Consider the following 25,098-nt stretch of genomic DNA (forward strand, 5'->3'; position numbering starts at 1 on the left):
AGAGTATAATAGTTGAATTTCTTTTATAGGATTTATAACTCGTTTAGTACGTCCAACTACATTGAACATAAGAAATTCTGGATCACTATAGTTGTACTTAAATAGTATATATTGCGGTTTATCTGCTTCATATCGCATACATTTAATTTTTAGCCAATTAACACGATTTCCGTTTTCATCAATGGTTCTATTTTTAAGAGTATTAGCAGCTAGGGTCTTTATGTCAAGAAAATCATTATACCTTAATTCCTGTACGTTATATGGATCACTTCTTTTGTTTCGGCCTCTTTTGGAGCATGCCAGTCTAAAAATGTTTAACCAATCATGCATAGTGTATACTGGAACATTCTTTTTAGCATTTTCTATGGCGCTGTGCATGGAATCTACTTCCATATAAGAATGCCCAGATTCCAAAAAATTATGCTGTACAATATTTAAATTGCTGTTTTGTACGATAAATAGAAATAATGCTGCAATAAACTGATTTCTGTTTTGACCGCTACAGATATCAGAGAACAAACTTATTTCGATAATATTTTGTGGCAAAGATTTTATAAACTTAAGCAGGCATGTACCTATTTCTGAACTGCCCCTTTGACCATTAATTTCAGTCCATGCGTAGCAGTGGGCTTTTTGACTAGCTGCTTCGTAAATTGTGAGATTGTACGCGCACAGCTTTCTACTGTAATACATTGGTGAGACATCTGAAGAAGGTATTTGCAGAACGCTTTGTAAATCAAACGTGACACTTAAAAAACTATTATCAGTCATTGCGCGCTCTTTGTCTGATTTTTTGCTAAATTTGCTTCGTCTCGTCTTTTAATGTGATTCTGATATTTTTCTTCTAAATCTGCAGCTTTTGTCTTCAAGTAGTTCGTGCATGTTAGGCACTGATCCTTTTTAGGCTTAAAAAAGGACAAATTAAAGTTGGTACCAAAAATGCGACGGTAAGTTATTTGAGATGCGTATTCCTTTTCCGTTTTCTTGCAATCTTCCACATATAGTTCGTACATTTTTGCGATAGATAAATTAGAATCTAAATATTCTCGTTTAGTTGATGATCTACAGTAGTGAGATGCCATGGTTGGAAAACTTTGTACATGCGCTTTGATTGACGCTATAATATCAGGTTTGGTTTTATTAGCCGGTTCCTTTTTGCCACGTTTGTCGTTAGCTGCAAATATTCCTATATCATTTGCTCCAGAAAATGCCTTATCCACTGGCCCGTGGCTTATACACAAAGTGCGTAGAAAGAAATTCTTGCAAACTCGAATTTTTTTACCCTGGTTTAGGAAATGATAGTACCTACTTGCAGTTTTGAGAGCACCTGTTCCAGAACGAACTCTTCTACATGTAGGTTCTTTGCTCGCAACACAACAGAGAATATAATCTTTTTGACGATTATAGTCTAATCTCCAAAATTCCGAGCATAACTAGTTTCTGAAATCATCATTAAAACTAAGAGAGCATTTGAATTTACAAGAGTTGCAATTAATCAATTTTGGTTTTTTTGCTGCAATGACTGTTCCTTTTGATTTGTAAGGCAAACTTGACATTCTATTTTTCTTTTTAATATTTCTTTTCCATCGGGAAGGGTTAGCTCTTCTCCAACGACATTCTTGTTTTGATAAGGGTACATCACTATCAGTTGATTCAACATTTGATAAACCATCATCATCACTCGGAATATAGTTATCACTACTGCCGGTAGAAAAATCTGAACCACTATCAACGACCATTTTCTCAAACGTAGGTGACACAGGTATATTACTCACCTCAATAGAGCTATTATGTTCTTCACAATGTTTGGTATTCTCTTTTTCATTATCAGACGTGGTAGTTGAACATCCTTGCATTAGAGTAGTATTGAATGAACCTAATTAAAATATTAGTTTAGGATAAAAAGATCAGTTTTAAAATGTATATTTACCTTCCGTAGTGCTGGTTCCAGCTGACAAAATAGGAATGTGTTGTGATGTTGATTTAGAAGACCATAGTTCTGAAACCGTTACTTATTATTAGTCACCCTAATTTGATCTCATTATTATGTTTTATATTTTAAAACAGCAAAATGATCAACAACAAAAATCTACATAGAATATTAACTTTGTATCAGCGGCATTTACTGTTGATGGTTAGGAAGTGGGGCGATAAATATTATTTTTTAAGGAAAACGTTTATCTGCTAAGAGCTAAGTAATAGATACTTTTATAATTTGTTGTCCTCATCATAACCTCAAAATTATTTTCAATAAATATTACGAAATTACAACACTCACCTGCGTTATTTTCATGTGAAGTACTAGCTTCGCCTTCATCTAAACACATTTGTACTAAAAACTTTCCCCTGGACGTCATAATGAAAGATAAACTTAATATTTCCTTTTCCAACACGTGATAATTCAACTGATAAACATACAACGTGTAGGTAAAACTAAAACATCAAAAAGTGACCAAGTCGTAATAGCCAATTGTCGCAGTTCAATGTTGATATGAAATGTGAATCACATTTAATGCAAAAGTGACCAAGTCAACATGATCATTTCTTCCAGTCTATTGATACGCATACCGAGACATAGACATTTGGATGTTATGTGTGTTGCGGCATCGTGCCTTTATATTTTGACTTGGGCACTTTTCCAGGTATTCGGTTACGTCTTTCGAGTGACTTGGATTGATAAACGAAAAATCGATAAAAATTGACTTGGTCAGTTTTTGCAGTATACCCACGATATATATATATATATATATATATATATATATACATACATACATATTGATTAAGAATGACACTGTATGTCGAGTGATCTAATCTCGAATGCTACATTCGACTCGATTTTTCCATTGCAAAATTTATTTCACGTGACATGACAAATGCATATATCAACCTCATCGTAGATCAGATTCACCAATGTATCAAATTATCTGTGCACCTCCACCTGCTGAGAATTATAAGTTATCTCAAATGCCGAATAAAATTTGACATCGAGTAGTTTTCCCTCCGGAAAATTGTGTATGTAAAAGAAAATAAGTTTGATGAAAATTTTTAAGATTCGAGATATTTATAGGTTACAAAATATATTTATAATTTTTGAAACATTGTTTTGTTGTCCTTTGTTTTTTTTTGTAGCATTTTATTTAACTTGTTTTTTTTTCTTCTCTGCACTTTTTCTTAATTATTTTATTGATTGCCTGCATTTCTATTCTATTGTTTTATATAAGCTGTTGCCTCTTCCTTATTAAACTCTTTGATTCTTTTCTAAGCTTTATATATTTTATTCTGGGGCTATTCTTCTGCTACTGATAGTATAGTGTTACGATAAATTCTGACCCAAAAACGGTAAATATGTTTATTACTGATATGCTATTCATTCGAGTATTTTCTAGGTCATGTCTACCTGACACACGATGTTATAAAAACAAAACAAAGTTCGAGGCGAGTCGATGGGAAATCCAGTTTGCCCTTACCGTTTTCGCCGTCCAGTCTACTCAAGAAGGTTTTAGACTTTTCGAGATAACGGCGATTTATGTATATAAATAAAACATTTTTATATGGAGGAACAGTTAATTCTGAAGACCCGCGGCCGCGATTTTAATTGTTACGTTCGCCTAAAATAAATTATGTATTAATTAGTGGTTAATAAACTTATATAAATTATCGTGCTTTTTAATAAACTAGAATAAGAACAATATAATAAATTAATGAAGACATTATAAATTAAATAAAGACAGAGCAGTTAAATAAATTTCATTTCAATAGTATTCGTTTAATTTTTAGTTTTTTTTTTGTTTAAAAGTTTTAGGTTTAACTCTTTATCAATTTATTCAATACGTTTTATTATCGAGATTCTGAATAAATTTATTAATTTCCAACTACCATTCTAATCTATTTAATCGACATAAGACATAAACGAAAATAATCATTTGTTGGATCATTTGTTTTTGGAGTATTGTTTAATAGAATCATATAACATGTTTTTATAAAATCACACCATTATTTAAAATCAAAAATTATTAAAAATTGTCTATCTATCTAATTAGTATTCTTCGGTCCATCTTTGAACATAAGCCTCCCCAATGCTTTTCCATTCTTCTCTGTCTGTCGCTACAGTCATCCACCTAGAGCCCACTTGCTTCTTGATATCTGACCATCTCATTTGGGGCCTTCCTCTGCTTCGTTTATATTCCCACGGTCTCCAATTTATAAGAATTTTGTTCTATCGGTCGTCTTTTTGTCTTATATCCAAATCTCCATTTCAATTTTGCAACTTCTTGTCTAACATCCCTCACTTTTGTTTTCTCTCTTATCCACTCGTTTCTCTTTTTATCCATTAGTCTTATGTGCAACATTTGTCTTTCCAGTGCTCTTTGCATTTTTATGATTTTGTTTATGTTTGCTTTTGTAAATATCCACGTTTGGGAACCATAAGTGAGAACAGGGAGTACGCATTGATTGTATACTTTAGTCTTAAGATGTTGTGGATATCTTTGTTTGCCAAATGCCGCCCATGCCAGTCTAGCTCGTCTTTTATCTGTGCTGTTTGGTTTTCTTTGTTAAGTTTTCTAGTTTGACCCAGATATATATATATATATATATATATATATATATATATATATATATATATATATATATATATATATATATATATATATATATATATATATATATATATATATATATATATATATAATACTGTACTCCATCTGTATTTGTTATGATTTTGGTCTTGCTGTAATTCATATTAAGGCCTATCTTTCCAGCTTCTACCAGTTCTTTCATCATTTCAAATAATTCTTCTTTTTTATCGGTTATCAATGCGATGTCATCAGCGTACCTTAGATGGTTCAAGCGTTGTCCAAAAATTTTTATACCTTTTTCTTCCCATTCTAATCTTTTAAAAATATCTTCCAGAGCCTGATTAAAAAGTTTCGATGATATTTTGTCACCCTGTCTCACTCCTCTATTTATTTGTATTGATTTTGTTCCTTCATATACTTTAATTGTTGTTTTGGCTTCCTTATATATATTGGCTATTAGTTCCGTATATCTGTGTTCGACACTGTCGAAAACCTTTTCGAAGTCTATGAACGCTATATATAGAGGAATGTGGTATTAATTTGCTCGTTCTATAAGAATTTTCATAGTTAGTAAATGGTCACCTTTCTAAAACCAGCTTGTTCTTTCGACTGGTATCCGTCGAATTTTGTTGTCAATCTATTGGTTAAAATTTTTGTTAGGAGTTTATACATTGCATTGAGGAGTGTTATAGGACGGTAGTTTTTTATATCTGCTTTATCCTCTTTCTTGTGTAGGGTAATGGTTACGAATTCCTTCCAGTTGTTTGGGATTCTTTTTTCTTTCATAATCTCGTTAAAAAGGGACTGTAGAGTATTAATTACCACTTTTCCACCATATTTCAGCATCTCTGCAGATATTCCATCTTTTCCAGGCGATTTGTTGTTTTTCATTTCTTTCAATGCCTTCTTTATTTCTGATTTGCTGGATAAAAGAAGGAAGCTAAACGAAAAAGGCAAAAGGAAATCTATAAATATGTAGGAATCAATAAAATAAGCAGAATGATAAAAGAAAATAAGAGAAAAGAACAAGAAATAAAAATAGAAGAAGTAATACAGATCACCAAAAATGTGAAATGCTTAAGACCTAAATTAGGTAAGTGTGAAATAAACGAAATAAAAGATGTAAACGGAGTAGAAACAAACATTAAAGATGACATCATAAATATAATCCACCATTTCTACTCAGAATTATATAAAACAAAAAAGGAACCATCAGAAGAAATTAAAAACCAACTTAAGGCTAAAATAAAAAATGTCAACTTAGAGCTACAGTCAGAAATAAGCAAATCAGAAATTAAAAATTGTACCGTAAATTATTACAATTATAATATAATCTTTTTAGTTTTTCTCTTGAGCTTAACAAGATAAATCATCTACTAAATGTGTTTGCTCTACACACTACTCAGGACAGTGTAAGAACGTTCATTACATCTCATCTGTTCAATGAGCTGCGCCATTTAACAATTTCAAACAAAGATTACACGCGTTAACACACATTGAATTTCATGACCTACTACTATCTCTCCACCATTCGTTGTGTCAAATTCAGTAGTTTATTAAGGGGAAAATAGCTGGTTTTTATGATGCACATATAAGACGTGCCTAAATGTTTTACTGCTTGTAATTCATATTTTTTTGACTAGGAGAATATTCTTCACTATTCTGTAAAATAGTAAAGTAATTTTCGACAGTGGGTGAAAGTGAAAAATTTAAGAGAGATTTGATGAAGATTATGAAAATATATCAACATAAATACAAAAAGTAGAATGCAAACAACAATACCCTGACGCAGCGTTTCGGCCCAATTTTAGTCAGCAAACAAATAATGAAATGAGTCATTCACGCGATCTCTTAAGTCGTATAATTTACTTGTCAGTAGCGCAGAATTTATTTTTTATTTATCGTATGGCATATTTAGAAAGCAATATACCGTAGAATGGGGTGACTTTGGTTCTATAAGGTGACTTTGATAAAACATGAATATTTTGTTTCAAGAGAGTATACAACCCAAATGTTTCGTCCGTTATGGTGGTTGTCTGAACTTGATTTCAGTGCACGTAGCAGACTCACTATAGCAGAAGGTGTTTGTGGCCAATATCAAAAGTATACGGTTGTAAATTCACCATTGAAGATTTTGTTTGAATTTGAAGATTTTATATTGTGTTACTAAATTTAAACATACAGCTCTTACAATAGAATTGCAGGTAATTTTGTGTATGTTGCCTTAATGTAGGTCTAGTTGTCACTATTTTAAAATATTTAACCTAACTTATTTCCGTAACTACTCCATGAAATTGAATGATTTCGGAAGGATTTAGTCATTATCTGCATGAAAAGAAAAAATGCCGCGAGTTTATAAACGAAAGTTGGGATCAAGAAGCTACAAGAACTTCTCTGACGAAACTCTTGAACATGCTCTGCTTCAAATAGTAAACGGAAACTTGTCTGTTAAAGCCGCTTCAGAAAGATTTAAAATTCCGTATGGTACTTTATATAATAAATACAAAGGGAAGCATGTGAAGAAGCCAGGGGGCCAAACTGCGTTGACGGAGCTGGAGGAAAAATCAATCGTGTCCTGCATTGTCAAATGTGCAGATTGGGGATTTCCATTATCGACGCTAGATGTACAACTCTTCACTAAGAGTTATTTAGAAAGAACTGGAAGAATTATCTCTAAATTTAAAAACGGGGTAAGTCCTGGTAACGACTGGGTAAAACTTTTTTTAGAGAGACATAGTCAGCAAATCTCTGAACGACTTGCGTCTAACATTACTAGAGCTCGGACAGGTGTCACAAAAGAAACGATAGAATCATATTTCAATAATTTAAGAACAACTCTCTCAAATTGCCCTCCATCACACGTTTTCAATTATGATGAAACCAACGTTAGTGATGATCCGGGGAAAAGAAGATTGCTTTATAGAAGAGGGACCAAATATCCAGAACAAATCACTAATCATAGTAAAGCCGCCACATCAATAATGATGTGCGGTGCTGCTGATGGTACACTACTCCCTCCTTATATAATATATCGCAGCGAACATATGTGGGATGCATGGACATTAGGAGGTCCACAGGGCTCTCCTTGTTGTAGTAGTGGATGTTGCGCAAGAGGAGTTAGATATAACCGAACAAAAAATGGGTGGATGGAGGTAACTTGTTTTACAGACTGGTTTGAGACCATATTATTACCCCACGCAAGACGGCTGGAAGGTAAAAAAGTTATGATCGGCGACAACTTGGCGTCTCACTTTTCAGATCATGTTTTAGAATTGTGTGAATTGCACAATATTGAATTTGCGTGCCTTCCCAGTAATTCAACACACATATGCCAGCCTTTGGATGTGTCTTTTTTTAAACCCATGAAAGTCTCTTGGCGAAAAGTTTTGACGGAATTTAAATTGCGACACCCAAAAATTACTGGTGTACCTAAAGATCAATTTCCGTCGTTATTAAAAAAATGCTTGGAATTAATGGATTAGACAATTGCAAAAACTGAGTACAAATGTGGAGATTGTGAAAAAAGTGCAATTAAGAGAGTTTTGAAGAATGGGTTCGAGGCTTGTGGCATGGTCCCTTTCGATCCAAATAAAGTCTTGAGTAAGATTACACCAATCAACCATGATGTTGATTATGTAGAACCTCTGATTAACGACAGCCTCACAGACTATCTGATGAATAAGAAGTCCGAGATAGAAGTTACTAAACGGCAAAGTAAAAAGAAACTTCATATCCAACCTGGTAAAAGTGTAAGTCGACATATAACGGCAGATGACAGCTCCTCCGATAGCGAGTTAAACAGCTATAATAGTGAAAGCGAAAATAAAATTGAAAATGAAGATTCTGTGGAGGACCAATCATATGAAGATGAGATGAATACAAAACCCTCCCTTGCTGAATTGAATGTTGGAACTTACGTGCTAGTAAAAATTATGTCAGGTAAACAAAAATGTAAAAATTACGTATATGCCGGAAGGATACAAGAGAAATTACCTTTTGACGAATACGAACTCATTGGACTTAAATCACTGGATAAGACCCATAAACATTTTAAAGTTGTGGAGACCGACGTTTTTAACGCTCCTTTCGATGATACCTTAGCAATTCTGAAGACCCCATCGGTTGAAACAAATGAAACAGCAACTACAAAAATAACTTTGATTTTGTTTCCGTTCAAAATACATTCTTTTGGCTTTTTTTACTATTTTATACTGTTTTACTAATTTGCTAAAATGTTTTTTACCTGAATAAAGTATTAGCTACCTGTAAAATTATTTATTATATACTAATTATTGTGCCTATAGCAGCTGTCAAAGTCACCCCAAAAATTAAAATTGAAATATCTAAAAATTGGCTTGATCGATTTAAAAATGGATTGACATTGACACCATTACAGCTTTTATGCATCGTCCAAGCTATTTTAAAATAGGGTATCAAAGTGACCCCACATCAATGGGTGATTTTGATATACCATTACTTATTTTTTTTGAGAAAATCCTCAATTTAAAGATATATATACTAACAGTATAAATTACATAAACATAAGATGCATCCCAATGGACATTTTTCCACATTTTTGGGATCACCCATTCAAAAGTTACGTAAGAAAATATAAAAAAAATAAACAAAGTCACCCCGTTGTACGGTAATTAAAAGCAATATTTTTATAAAAACAATAATTATATTATATATTGCAAGTTATACAAATATATATATATATATATATATATATATATATATATATATATATATATATTATACAAATTAAGTTATAAATTATCACTACAGGAGCAACAACTATCAATAACCCCGGAGGAAGCTACAGCTACTTGAGGTAACGAATACCAAATGTTAAAACATTTAAAACAAATAGAAAAGGTTAATGGGAGTGAATAATAAAGGTAAAATGTAATGGCATGTCTCGCAAATAGGAAAACAAAAAAACAAAATAGGTATATCGATGGAAGTTAAAATGCGTATTTCTGATTGTTTGGTCAAATTGGTCGTATTGTTCCTGTAGTGATCCTTTCCCAAGTCGACATGCTCCTTTTCCCAATTAATATTAGAATGAGGCTACTCAATGTAGAGGGTCATGCTATCCTCTGCACTATGTAAAGCACATGAAAGTATTCAATGACCTCCTCAAAATTACAAAAAGATAAGTTCGACCGTTAAGTTAACAGGTTTTTACGAGCCATCATAGCGGGACTGGAGCGCCTTAATCTGGCCTTCATTATTCGGGGTAGAATTTCGTGTGGGAAGCTTTGTACCCAGAATTCCCACACGACAAGCACTTTGCTGATAAGAGAGCCTCTATAGGTCTGATAATCATCCCCGCTCCAATGAATTGTATCAGCGTAATGTTATTCTTGGGGGGTGTGCAAGTCTCTCAGACTGAGTTAAATTAAAAAAGTAAGTAAAGTACGCTAGACGTGGATGGTAACCCAATTGAGCCTTGAGACTGACTATGGTCTTTCTTCTTCTTTTGGTTTATAAACTTTATTTTTGATAATTTAATCGCATTGTTTTGTTATTTTCCATCATTTGCAGTATTTTCATCAGCCATTATTACAATATTTAATACAAGTAGTAGTTCTAGTGAAATATTTATCATAGAAAATAGATTTTTTCAAAATCCTCTCCAATATTTCCTTCATTAGACATTTCATACATTTCAATAAATTTTAAAGCTTTTTTCTCCTACGAATAACGCAAAGCTAAAACATACATTCCAACCGCGAGGGCTACTTCTACAGACATCACAAAACAATGAGCTCGCAATTTATTTTTGACGGACAGAAATAAGTAAAAAGAGGTCATTTGCTGTGAGAACAGGCTGAGTGATGGACTTTTGTAACACAAGCTGTGCATGAAATGCATTCAATAATACATCTGCTAAAATATAAAAATTTTGTGGTAAAAATTCTAACGATAATAGGCTGTGGAAATTAAATCTCTTTGGGTAGATAATTTACCCTCCTTCACAAGATATTTTAATAAGGTTCTGAAAAATTTCATCAGTTTAAAATGCAGGTGCGCCAGGAATTAAATGAAAATGATTTTCAAAGAAAAATGAATTTTGTATGTGGGCGACAGAAAAATTTTATTGCAATGAGTTTATTGACAGATATAATTAACATTATTACTCCGATGAAAATCTTCGCTTATTTCGAGTTACGTCCCAGAACAGGTAATCGTGTAAATTTACTGACAATAAGTATCATAGGTTTTTAACACACGAGTCGCTTGTAATAACCCACAAAACGTACAATAAATGTTAGGCGTGTATTAATGCAAAAATTAAGCAAAATCAAGAACATGCCAATGGTGGAGTATCAATTTTTACCGAGAATTCCTATGAATATTGCAGTATTTCTCTGATAATAAATATAGAAGCTGTAGCGATGTCCTTAGTAGGTCTACTAAAAGTTCACATCTGCATTCTTTACATCGTTCCTAATTCTGATCCAAGTATAGCAGACATTTCCAATCTTCTAAGTCAGATTCATACACCTCGAATCATACTGAGAGATTTTAATGATCACAATTCATTATGAGGCTCAAAAAAATCACACAAGTGGGAAGAAAAATAGAAACTATCCTTAATAATCTCAATTTAAATCTACTTAATGAAGGCAGGAATAACCGATATAATGCAGCAACAGAAGAGTTTTCAGCAATTGATTTGACAATTTATGAACTAACCTTGCAACCATCTTAGTTAACAATCTATTGTACAATAAGCACAATACACACATCACCAAATGGTCCTTAAATAAATCCAACTGGACACTGTTTTTAATATTGATTTCTTCATCGGCTGTGGATCTTAGAGAAATGTTAGACTTAGAGCAATATATTAATGAGATAACATACTTTTTCAATAAAGTTATCATTGATGTAGCAAATAAACCCATTGGAAAAAGAGCTTTTCATCCAAAACGTTCTCCTGTACCGTGGTGGAACGATGCGTGCAAACAGGCAATAAGAGAATCTAAATCGGCTTTTAATATATATGTAGGATATAAAACTACTGAAAATCATTTGGAATTGAAAAGAATACGGGCTAAATGTAGATTTATTATTAAGCAAAAATCATGGCAAAAGTTTGTTTCGGAAATCAATAGATCTACTCCAATTGGTCAAATCTGGAACATGATTATAAGTACATCTGAAAAAAGTCACATCACTCTATAGAGTACTTAATAAAAGACAACCAGACATTTACGTTCCAACGCAATATATGTATATGAAATAATGGCAAATCAATATTGTACTGCTTCAAGTGATCAGAGGTATTCAATAGAATTTTTAAATAAGAAAAGATTTGAAGAAAAAGTAATAAAATTAATCAACGACACTCCACCAATAAATAATCCTATAAACTTTAATTAACTACTTAACTCCATTAGAAATACTAATCCAGTACCAGATAATATACCTGTGCAGGGGAAGAACTACTATTGCAACTTTGTACTTTTATATGGATAAATAAGGTATTCCTACAAATATGGCACATAACTTATAGTTCCAATACACAAACCTGGTAAACCTAAATTTGAAGCAGAATTCTATAGACCAATCTCTCTCAGGAATGCAATGTGCAAGTTGCTAGAAAAGGTTGATTGCCCATCGACTTATGTGGTATATTAAACATAAACATCTTTTATGCCCGTACAAAGTGGATTTAGGAAAAATAGATCAACATTAGATAAATTAATATTATTGGAATCCGAAATTCATGAAGCATTCATATGCAATCAAGAATATTTAGCCATATTCTTTGATGTAAAAAAGGCTTTTCGATTTTCTTCTATTGAAAACTTTCTATGGCAACGATATTTCCAACTTCGAATCAATGACCATTTGTCTGAATCTAAATTCCAGGAAAATGGAATTCCGCAGGACTCGAATCTAATTGCTATTAACAATGTCGTGTCGCATTGCAATGCCACAATTAAAACTCTTTTGTACGCTGATGAGCTGGTAATTGTATCAAGACAGAGAATTATCTGCTCATAATCATATTGCTGCAGCTTTTAAGCCGATAGAATCGTGGTCTAACAATATTGTACTCTAGTTTTTCACCGCATAAACAAAAGCTATACATTTTTTACGAAAATCAAAGCTACAACATTTCCCAAACCTATTTTTATACAATTCTCCTATAGAATATACAAACGAAATAAATTTCCTAGGGATGCAACTGGACTCAAAATTAAGCTGGACAAGACACATTCAGTTACTAAGACTATCGTGCCAAGCTAGACCAAATCTTATGAAATCTGTATTACCTAAAAATTAGGGAGCAGATTTTCCAAGTCTAATAAATTTATATAGAGTTTTAATTAGATCAAAACTGGAATACGGATATGTTGTGTGCAACTCAGCAAAACAAACATTGCTCAAAACTTTTGATACCTACTCTACAGAGTTCAGCCGTTAGACTTGCTCTTGGAGCATATTGCACCAGTCCTGTGGATAATCTACTCTGTAAAGCTGGAGACCTACTCTTAAACCTAAGAAGAAAATACTTCAGTTTATCGTATATCTCGGATATAAAATCTAACCCTAATGAAAAAGTATTTTTATAGCAGAAGTATTTGCCATAATGAAGTTCCTAAGCTTTATTGTAGAAAAAAAACTTTCCAAACTTCTCATAATATTATATTCACTAAGCTGTCTGACATCAGACAGCTTAGTGAAAGTTTTTCAGGTTTTTCCCTCTCATCCAATATTCCAGCAGATTAAGTTAATTTTATACCGTATATAGATATACTAAAACAATTTGGCAGTAGAGTAGAAAATGGAGACAGTCTAGCTAGGTCCGCAGTAACCAACCAGTACAGTCGCATCAGTGGAAAAGATAATGGGGCATTTAGATTTAACGTCTTACTTAAAAGTAAATTTAAAAAGCAAATTGAAGCAACACTAAATTGATAGAAATAAAATTTTCCGTCCTTCACTGGAACTTTTGGCTTTCAAAGCCAAAATTAAGTTCTAATTAATATCGCCTTATTTATAGAAGAACGGTATATATAACTCAAAAAATTTTATTTTATAGATAGCATAAACAGTTGATAATGTAACATATTTTTATATGCAAAATCATCAGATGTATATATACAAATACAAATAACATACCAACAGATTGCAATAGTATCGTTTTACGTCACCGCATCAACCGATCCATTATGTGGAAGACTGGAAGAGAAGGAAGAGCGACAGTTGACAGTTCAAACTTAATTCGCAAACGAGACTGTTGTTTTAGTCTTAATTTTATGGAATATAGTCATAAAGAAAAGTGTCGATAAGGTACAAGTATTAAAGTGATTTTCTGGTAGTACGTCATAAAAACGATTGGGTCGTTTGAAAACAAATTTAATGTGATATTTGTGTGTTGCAATTTTTGGTAAGAACGTCATATTGATTTATATCTCTCATACAGAACGTCATATTGATTTATATCTCTATTCTTGGCAATAGTGCTTGTAAATTTTTTAACTATTTTATGCTTACTGTAAATTAATTTGGATTTTGTTATTTTTCTTTATAAAAACAGGTGTTTTTAATAAACATTGTGTCTTGTTTCCGATGATTTGTGCATAATAAAGAAAATACCACAGAAGTTAATAAGGATTAAAAATCAAGAAAATTTAAAGGTGATAAATCAACCTGGAAATGTTAAACGAAATCAAAAAGTTAAAAGATCAAGGAAATGCAAACGTATTGTCTACTACTAACAAACCTACGAAAGAAAAAAATATGGGCCCTACGTGTAAAAATACATGTAGGCTTAAATGCTACTTCAGTATATCAAATGAAACAAGAGAACGGATTTTTCAAGAATACTGGGATATTGGAGATACTAACAGTGCGACTGTATTCACATGTATTATTTGGCATCAAACCCAAATATCAGTACCACTTTATTTTGTCTGTATGTTTAATATCTTCATTTTTTACCTGGATCCTTGTTTTGACTTTAGCCCTCTTACTGACAACCATGGTTTTTGTTTTCTTTATGTTTATTGTTAAACCCAACTGTTCCTCAGTATCAGAATTTGTGTTTAGTAGCATCTGCATGCAGATCTTTCTCACTTTCAGCGATAATCGTCGGCATGTATATATAATCCTAAACCCATTTACCCTAAGATATCAGGTGTAATGTCTTTAGTTAGTTGCATGTACAATTTTTCTCCATTGCTTCTTATTCTTTGCTGATTCCTCGTGTCTCTAGCATTGAGGTTACATTATTATCCCATGTCTTCATTGGCCTGCCTCTTGGTCTCTTGTTTTGTCTTCTGGCTTCCCATACTTTTTTAACTGGTCTTTATTGATTCATTCTAAAACCATGTGTCCATATCATCTCAGTTGAGCCTCTTCAATTTTCCTGTCTAACCTGGTTATACCCATTATTCTTCTAAGAAACTTCATTTCTATGCTCTGTATTTTTGATTTTAATTTATCAATAAGCGTCCAACTTTTACTACCAAAAGTTAAAATCGGCACAAACACCGTCTTGTATATGGTCACTTTGGCTTTTTGGGATACTTCTTTTTTCGACAAAAGCGTACTTTTAATTGCGTGGTACATCCGAGCAGCACTTTCTATTCTGGAACTTATTTCAGTTTCTTCAGTTCCTCTGTTCTCTATTTGTACTCCCAAGTATTTGTAAGTATCGACTTGTTCAAGTGTATTTCCGTTAAGTGTTATCTGCGTTTGTTTTCTATTTTTTCCGCATACCATTACTTTCGTCTTCTCATTATTGATCCTCAAATTTCGTTTAATTAGTACAGCGTTCCATACTTTCGTAAATTTCGATTGAGTGCTTCTTCATTTATCCCAAATATCACTAGATCGTCTGAGTATGCACACTCTGAGATCCACACTGCTTCTAGATTTCTATATCTGGCATATAATTTCAATGTTTCTGCTCTAGTTTCTTTAATTATGTCATCCAAGACAATGTTAAACAGTATGGGGCCTAGGACTCCTCCTTGACGTAGACCCTTATTTACTATGAACCCTTCGGATTCCCTATTATCGATTCTGATTCTGTTCCTTATATACTCATAATGACTTGCATGAGTTTGATTTTCACACCTTCCTTTTTTAAACATATGTCAATCACCTTCCTTGGAGTAATATCAAATGCCTTATCTAAGTCTATAAAAGCTTGGTATAACTCAGTGCTTGAGTTCCGTGCGTTTTGTATTAGTTTCTTGATAGTAAAAATGTGATCTTGGATACTTCTGCCTTTTCTCAATCCACTCTGTGATTATTCCATTTTAGAATCAACTTCTTGTAAAAGACGTTTTTCTAGTATTCTCTCATATACATTGGATGGGATGCTCAGTAGTGTTATTCCTCTGTAGTTACTACATTCGCGTCTGTCTCCCTTTTTGAAAATGAGTAAAATAACTCACACTTCCCAATCTTTTGGTATTTGGCTCTCACTCCATGCCCTATTACATAGTTTTGTTAGCAGTTCAATGCCCTTGTCGCCCATGTTTTTAAGCATTTCTGCTGTGATTTTATCAAATCCAGCCGCCTTGCCTTTCTTAAGCTTTTGTATGATTTCTTTTATTTCTGCTATAGTTATTTCGTCTTGAATTTGGTCTTCTTGCTCTACCTCTTCTGGTTCTTCTGTGATAATGTCTACATCGTTTTGGATATTCAGTAGATCCTCGAAATATTGCTTCCATATATCTAGTATGTGGTCATTGTCATGCAGTAAGTGTCCTTCTTTGTCCATTATTTGCTTTGGTGTTTGTGGAGCCTTTTTGTTTCTCAAATTCTTCAGGGTTTTAAAGAATAACTTTTCGTTAGAGTGGTAGTCTTCTTCCGTCCTGTTTCCGAATTCTTCCCAACTTTTCCGTTTCTCTGCTAGTACCATATCTTTGACTTTGATTCTTTGCAGTTTGTATATTTGGTAGTTATCTGCGGTTCCGTTCCTTAAATAATTTTTCCAAGCTATATTCTTGAAATTGACTTCTGCTTTTATTTCATTGTTCCACCAGTTTGTACACTTGTTGCTTCTGTTATTTTTTGTTAATCCGCATGCTTGTTTACCACCGTTTAGGAGTGCTTCTTTCAGTATTTGCCAATTTTGGTCCAAGTAACAGTCATGTTCAGCATGCTCTGTTAAGTAGTTTTCCAGCACTCCCAAGCTGGTCCTGGCTACAACTAGATAGTTGTCACTATATATTTCAGCTCCTCGTTTTACTCTTACTTCTTTAATGCATTGCCTCGATGATCTATTTACTAACACATAATCTATGATGGAACTTTCGCATCTAATTTTGACTTCTCTTGTATATTTATGTACATCTTTGTGTTTAAAAATGTTATTTATATTTTCACCATTTGTCTTGATTCCTTCTGTACAGTTTTTAAGTGCCGGTGTAAATAACGTTCGGAGTATATTTAAATAGTAATGGTGAAAGTACACAGCCTTGTCTCTCACACCTCTACTTATCTGTTGTGCATCTGTGCTATTTCCATCTAATGTTACCACAGCCTGTTGGTTCCAATAGAGATTTCTCACTATATTAGTATCATTTTTGTCGAGTCTTTTTCGTTTTAGACATTCCATGAGACTGTTATGTGTAACTTTGTCGAAAGCTTTCTTATAGTCTATAAATTCGACGAAAAAATCTTTTTGTTATAATAGTCATTACAGTGTTTGGAATTCTTGGTTTTTGGTAGCGGAACAAAGGTCGATAGTAGCTATTCTGTAGCTATCTCACCAGATTTGTATATGATGTTATTGCACCTAAATTGTTTCATCTATAAGTTTACTCCACTCAATGTGAACTTTATCTGGCTCTGGGAACTCTGATTTTCAGTTGTTTATAGCATGTTGGACATTAGATTTTAATATTATAAAAATTGGTACAGTTGTAGGAAAGCGCTCGGAAATTGGAATAGTAGAAAAAGATCGTAGAGGAAAACATAAAAACCACCGAAAACTTCATGACAACATTAGGAAAGAAATGAAACGCCACATAAATAGCATTTGTCGGATCGAAAATCATTATACAAGAACTCGGAGTCGGAGTCGTGAATACATAGAAAGTGGTAAGTCTCTTGCTGATTTTTATCGCGATTATGTTGAGAAATCTAAACAGAAGAACATTTCTTACGGAAAGTATCTTATTTATCAACAAATTTTTCAAAACAACTCCAATATTTCTTCTTCACACTAAAATAAAGTGACCAATGTTCGTTGTGTGTTTCCTATCATAGTGCCTCAGATACTTAAAAAGAACTAGGGACTGAATATGAAAATCATATCATGGAAAAGATTTGTCACGATTAGAAAAAAACAGCGATACAATAAAAATTAGAAACAGTTATGACGCTGTATTTGATTTACAAACTGTTTTGCCATGTCCCAAAGGAAATAAATGTCTAAATGAAATGTTTTAAAGTTTGCCATCTATGAAATGAAAGAAAACGTAAATTTAGATGAATAAAAAAATAGATCTGAATGCGATGATCTTAAACGCGTTGTTTTCTCAGATAAATATATAGGCTATGTATAGGCCGAAAAGTATCGTAATATTAAATCTATATACCGTAAATTCCTGCTAACAGGACTTACGCAGAACAAGGGGGATTGTGCTCATTCTGTAATCGAACGACAAGTAAAGCTTTACTCAAAATCAAGCCGCATATATTTACCTAACGAATACACAACTTTAATTTGAACTGCAAAAAAAGTGGTAAACCATTTCAAGTAAAGGGGCTATCATTAAGGGATTTTTTCGATCTAAAAGATTTAGGAAATTGGAGTTGGAAATTTCGTTGGTGGAGAAAAATTAAGCGATATCAGAATTGTAAAAATCGGTAAAAATTATCCATTTACAGTTTTTTTTATCAAACTTTGTAGTTTGTACTGATCTTCAAGATTTACTAGAAAATGCAGGCATTCCCTCATGTTATGATTTTCTCTTTAATTTTTTTTATTTTAGTGTCACATTATTAAAACCATTTAAATATTTTTTTACAGAAAGTCACAATTTAATATAATGAAAAAGTTTTTTCAAAAGGAAACACACAAGTAGTTATCATTCAAAAGTTTGTCAATCCAAGATAGTATCTACTAACAGTTTTCCGTACTTTGTGTCATTAATCCATAATAAAAGATTTTAATGTGTTTACAATGTTAAATTAATATAATCGAGTAAAAAAAACAATAATCGGCAAACCATGGTATTGATATAATATTGATATTTGAGTTATCACGTTCTTCTATAAATGAAGCAATATCACGTCTCAAATTAGGACGATAACAGGAATAAAGCGGCTTACGCTATCCTGAATTTTGAATCGGTTAGAGAACCATGTTGGAGTTCTATTACACAGGACTCCCACATGAAGAGCATTTGGCTGATAGTGTGCCCCTATTAGGGAGGAAAGGGATGATCTGGAGCATTGGAGCGCGGTGGAGTGATTCCTGTTTTAAACATAAATTAATACACTTCGCTCCAATGAAATAATACACCCGAACGTTATTCTAAGGGGTCAACAAGTCCCCACAGTCTGGATTTAATCAAATTACTTGCTTGCTTTAGATTAGGACACACGGTTGCAAGACATAAACACTTGTTGAAGAAAGAAGAGGGACCAATGTGATTGGTTTATGAATGTAAAGTGAGAGTGAAGCACATTTTGATCGACTGTCCAATATACTCAGTGGAAAGACTATATCACCAACTTCCAAAAACATTAAAAGGACTTGTAGGAGCTTCTACATACTCGGTAGAGTTTTTAAAAACTTTTTTAATAAAATTTTTATTTTTATTTATTTTTCTTCATCACTTCATGTCTATCACTTTTTGTATTTTGTTATGCTAACAACAAATATTATGCAGCTCGGGTTCGTTCGGAAAAATAGTCGCATGAAGTTCTTTTTCCATAATTACTTTCACGAGATACCTTAAAATTAGGTTCAATAGGTTGCCCAGGCGAAAAGTGGTTCAAATTTTTTTAAACAAATTGTAACAATCAGTTTTTTCGGCCCGGACAAATTTGTTTTGAATTTTTTGAATCATTCTGAACAAAATAGGTCCCTTGTAATAATTTTTCTGTAAACGTGATCGTTTAAAAACAAGTTATAAACAATTTAAAACTAAAAAAATACAAAATTACGATTTTCAAGACTCAAAAGTAAAAAAATATTGTTTTTAAATTTACCAGTAATTTAAATCAAGTTCAAAACTTGCTCTATTATTTCCCGATCAATATAATCTTATGAGAAGAAGAGTGCTCGGGCTGCGGCGTGTACAAGAGAGAGAAACAAGATGTTTCTCTCTGTAGAAACAAGAGGCTATGGCACAAACTTTTGCTAGTTTCAATTCTCATTGTACAAATGAGCGCCCGTCCTGTCATATGCGCTTCATTAACATTTAAAAAACAATGTTTTAAAATAAAATAAGCCCAGAATTTTCATCGGAAGCTGACAGAAAAAGGATTAAACTTGAATTTAGGCACTTGATGATTTCAAAAATAATATTTTTCAGTTATGTTTTTGAGCCTTGAAAATTCATTTTGTGTTTTTTTTCAGTTTTAAATTATTTATAAAATTTCTCCTGCAAAAAATATTTTTCCGAACGAACCCGAACTTTTCGCCTTAAGTGGTTGAAAATAAATAAAAAATATATGAAATCAGCTGTAATGGTTATGAGCTGGAAAACGTTTTCATTTTTCATTTGCAGATGGACCAACTTCCAAAAACTAAAGTTTTTCCACAGTAAAAACACATGCTAAAAATCAAAATGTAACTTTACCTTTTATTCAAGTGCTTAAAGCAAAAATATATAGGAATTAGTTGTTTGCGATCCGAAACAATTAACTTTTTGGTCAGTGTAACCAAGTGATTCATAAAATAAAAAACATATTACCATTTAGGTACATAAAACTATAAAATTTGTTGAATTTTCATGTTTTTTGAGCAGAAAAGTCAGTACATTATTTATAAAATTGCTTTTTATTTTAGCTCACAATGGAGACAGAGGAGAGAGAAGAGAAACCACCGGAAGGAATGGTAAGTCGTTTTTGTATTTTGGTGTAATTTAATTTCAGATACAGAATGATGTTTTCTTTTAATCTTTAATAAGAGGTTTAACTAAATTTAGCAGTTAAAATTATGGAATCTGTATCTGGGAGGAAAAGCCGAATGGAATAAATTCGGTAAAGGGTGGTGTGTTCCAAAAAACGCTTGGACATGTCGATACCAACTTTCTTATTTCAAATATCACACCTTATATACACATCAAAATAATCTAGGGGTCACCTATATTAAAAGCTTTAAATTAATGTTAGCTCTGAATACAAAAATAAATTTATATTTTTAATCTTTTTTGTTGTTTTGTAGATTATTGTACCAACTTCTACGGTAATGCTGATAAGAAAGGCTATAAAAAAATTAACAAAATTTCAATATGCGTTTTTTGTCTATAAGATAAACAGTAATATTTCTTTATTGGTACTTGATTTTCGATATCTATGTGGATTTTTATTTAGTTTTTCTCTTCTTCTTCTTCTTCTACTTCTTGGATATCTTTCGATCTGTTTAATTCTGAAGCTGCCTCTGGTTAATTTCCTGGGAGGTAGATTGCCAACTATCCCTCCATCTTTTAGGTGGTCTTCCGGGAGGTCTTGAACCGGGCGGGTTGTTTTCTAGGGCAATTTTTGGGAGTCTATTTTCATCCATTCGTCTTACATGATTGTTCCACATCCTCTTTCGCTGCCTTCCCCATCTTACAATATCTTAAATTTTGCACTGCTCTCTGACGTTTGTATTTCTCACCCTGTCTCTTCTTGTTTTGCCCACTATTGTTCTTAGGGTTTTCATTTCAGCAACCCTTAGCATCTGTTTCGTTTTGTTGGTATCTTCGCGTACTTCTATGCCATATGTCATGATCGGTCGTATGCAAGTCTTGTACTATCTGTGCGCATATACGGATTTGACCAGACTATCTCCCGCAGACATCCCGACAATGCAGATGCTTTGTTGATCTCACTCCTTAGGTCCTTTACTGGGTTGTGTGTTTGATATATCTGTGCCCAGATATCTGAATTGCATCACCTGTTCTATGGGGTTGTTCTCAACCACTAACTTACATCTGAGCGGATCTTTTGCTATTGTCGTATATTTAGTTTTGTTGGTAGAAATGGTCATATTCAGTTGGCAACTTATTTGAAAGAGCTGTCTCTGAAGATCATCTTCTGATTCGGCAATAATTACTGCATCATCTGCGTAACACACCATACCAATTCTTTTGTTGCCTATTCTGTATCCGAGATTGAGAGATGTTACTTTGTTTATAATTTTGCCCATGTGTAGGTTAAACAAGAAGGGGCTTAAACTGTCGCCTTGTCTAATTCCTCCCGGTGTTGGAATATTTTCAGTGAATTGGTCTCCTGCTCTAACTTTGGTTACATTGTTGTTATTTAGGTTAAGGACTATCTTTGTCATCTTGATCCGTGTTTTATTTTCAATTAATATATTTAGAATGTCTCGCAGAGGAACCCTGTCAAACGCCTTCGTCAGATCAATGCAGCAAATATACGCTGGCATGCCGAACTCTATAGCTTTTTCTTTTATTTGTTTTATTATGAATACTGCATCTGTTATAGACCGCCCTCTTGTAAAACCTTGTTGTTCTCTAGCATTAGTGATTTGCCTTTCCAATTTGTCCTTAAGAATACACGGTGAAAAGTTTCATCATTGTATTTAAGAGGGTTATTCCTCTGTAGTTTTGTGGGCAAGTTTTTTTTACTTTTTTAAATATGGGAATTGTGATACTCTTCTGCTATTCCTCTGGTGTTTCTGTGTCTCTTAAGATTTTGTTAAATAGTTGTGACAGTTTATTTGCAAGTTCAGGGCCTCCACATTTTAAGAGTTCATTGGGCATACCATCTGTTCCAGGTGATTTTCTGTTTTTTAGCTTCTTGATCTTTGCTTCTACCTCTTCGTCATTGATTGTAGCACTTATATCTGCTTCGTATTCGTTTATATTCAGCGTTTCTTCAGCATCATATAGCTCCTTAAAATGCTGTTGCCATGTCTCTATAGGTACTCCCTTGGTCTGTACGAACTCGTTAACTGGTTTTTTCCTATTCCGAAACATTTTCCAAACTTTCTTTTGGGCACCATATAGGTCGTAGTCCATGTCTCTGGTGAATTTAACCCAATATTCTCTTTTGATTCATTTTATTCTTGCGTTTACTTCGTTTCTTACTTGGACATATTCTGCGAGAGCTTCTTCCGATTGTGTGCTTTATATCTCAGGTAACATTTGCGTTTTAATTCAGAGAGTTCTTTTACCTCTTGACAAAACGGTTTGGTGTGGTTTATCGCCCTCGTGTTAATTTTCCGCTTTCCAATTGCTCCTTCTGCTGCTTGGTTGATGCATTTCCTGATTTTTTGCCAAGTATCTTCTACTCATAAAGGAGTTTTGTACTCTCTGTTGCTAGCGACTCTATATTGTGTTTTTCGATGAGCATTGGGAGTTTTCTGTTTCGTTGCGGACGTTCTAGTAGCGTCTTGTATAAAACAAGGTTATGATCTGTCCCCAGGTTAGCAGATGTTAGGGCTCTGACATCAAGTACTTGTGACAGTGCTATCACTCGATTTGTGATTATAAAATCTATCATTGATCGCTGGCCTCGATTATTGTTAAAAGTGTATTTATGTTGGTCTTTATGAGAAAAGTATGTATTGTTGATTCTCATTTCATTTCTAGCGCAAAAGTCTATTAGTGCTTCGTCGTTTTCATTTAGTTTTGCAATTGACAATAATGGAGAGACATCATTTAAATAGCGAAATGCAGTGGCTTGCTATCGGGATGCTTCAAGCTGGCAGAAGTTAAAAAACGTTACTCAGGTCCTCCACACGAACAGAAGTTTCATTAATCGTTGGTGGTTAAGATGTCAAGAATCTGGTGATGTTGCCGTAGAAGGATAACCAACCAGATTGAAGACCGTATTATTAGGTAGCAGGTTTTGCGAGATCGCAGTGTAACTGCATCACAATTACAATTAATGAGGCAACAAGAGACCCGTAAGGTGTTTTTAAGTGGCCAAAGCATTAGAAATAGACTGCATGAAGTAGGATTAAATGCGCGAAGACCTGTAAGAGTGACTGTGCTATCCAAAGGGAATCGCGCTCATCGGCTTCAGTGGGCATAAGAACACGCAAATTGGGTTAGACGTGAGTGGGCCTCTACTTTGTACACAGACGAGTGCAGAGTTAAATTTGCACCAGATACAAGACGGACAAGAATTTGGAGACGATCTGGTAATGCTGAACGATTGACCACCGAGCAGGAGGTTCATAGACAGCAAGGCAGCATATAATGGTAAGGGGTCGCAACCTAATTGAGCATTTATGGGACATATTGGACAGAAGCATTTTACAACAAAATATTGCGTTCAATACAAGACAGCAACTGTTTGAGGGCTTTTCCATGGAGTGGAACAGAATACCGCAGCAAGATATTCACCATCTGATCATGAATTTTTCTTACAGATTCTGATGTAAAACAATAATCAACAATAATCAACTGAACCTAAAGACTACTTTGTTGGGAGTTGAAGGGAAACAATTTAGTTTTTTATTTTTTTTTTTACCATTTTTTAACTTATGGAGTTCTCTTTTAATTTTTTTAAGAGCTATTACGGTAATTGTGAGAATGTTTATTTTATATTCGGGACACTATAACTATAACTATTTATTAAAAATATTTAAAATCAATTATTTGAAATCCTTCTGTAATCTCGCATTTTGTTTTTGTCCCCTAGATTATTTTGATGTGTGTTTTATTCAACTTTTGAATTCCTCAGTATATTCTAAATATCTTTTACAATATCCTATATCTTTAACTGTTTTGGAAATATTAAGTGTTTTTAATTACTTTATTATATCAACATTATATTCCCTACATCCAAAAAGTCATGAGTCATGCCAAGTGATGACAGGAAGTCGTAAAATTTTATTATTTCATAAGATCTTTCGGCGTGAGATATAAAAAATGCGTCACACTGATTAAAGAACTTTCAAGCTAATATAAACATAAGTGTTTATTGAAATATTCTCGACATAATGCTTATTCCAACTATGTTTATAATAAATACTAAGTTGATGATGAAAAAGTGCAGACTATTTTTTCAGCCTTCCTTTTTACTGATAGGAAAAAAATATTTTTTATGATAGTTTTGTTTACTTTTGTCTAAAACGCTAGACCTTAGCAAATTGTTGTCTGTCTACATGACAGTAGTTTTATAGTCCTTTGAATTTCGGTAACTGCATAACAGAACAGTGGTTCATTTAAAAGAAATGCACAAAATAAAAACAAATGGACGTTGCTCGCTTATTTCATGAAACATTTCCATATTTGCGGCCTGTATCAATTAGTAAAATAGGAAAGTAGTTTGGCGACCTTGGACATATAAGACAAAAGCAGCTGCAAATGCAATAAGTGATGATGCCAAATTGGGTATTATCCTT

The 25,098-nt window shown here is 33.2% G+C and overlaps 2 protein-coding genes across 2 annotated transcripts in view; one reads left to right on the forward strand and one right to left on the reverse strand.

The window, feature by feature from the left end:
* The window catches only part of LOC140452141 (lachesin-like), a 374,675-nt gene that overhangs the window by 166,146 nt on the left and 183,431 nt on the right, over window positions 1–25,098 (forward strand). Inside the window, exon 2 of the mRNA XM_072546233.1 lies at window positions 20,584–20,631. Coding sequence (XP_072402334.1) covers window positions 20,584–20,631 — 48 coding nt within the window. The remainder of the gene's footprint in view (window positions 1–20,583; window positions 20,632–25,098) is intronic.
* On the reverse strand, window positions 1,434–2,496 carry LOC140452208 (uncharacterized). Its single transcript, XM_072546324.1, has 3 exons — window positions 2,279–2,496; window positions 1,931–1,999; window positions 1,434–1,876 (listed from the first exon to the last, which is right to left on the reverse strand). The coding sequence occupies exons 1-3, from the start codon at window positions 2,355–2,357 to the stop codon at window positions 1,434–1,436; spliced, it is 591 nt and encodes a 196-aa protein (XP_072402425.1). The 5' UTR covers window positions 2,358–2,496.

The sequence above is a fragment of the Diabrotica undecimpunctata genome, chromosome 10 (genome assembly GCF_040954645.1).
Source record: "Diabrotica undecimpunctata isolate CICGRU chromosome 10, icDiaUnde3, whole genome shotgun sequence".
Taxonomy (NCBI): domain Eukaryota; kingdom Metazoa; phylum Arthropoda; class Insecta; order Coleoptera; family Chrysomelidae; genus Diabrotica; species Diabrotica undecimpunctata.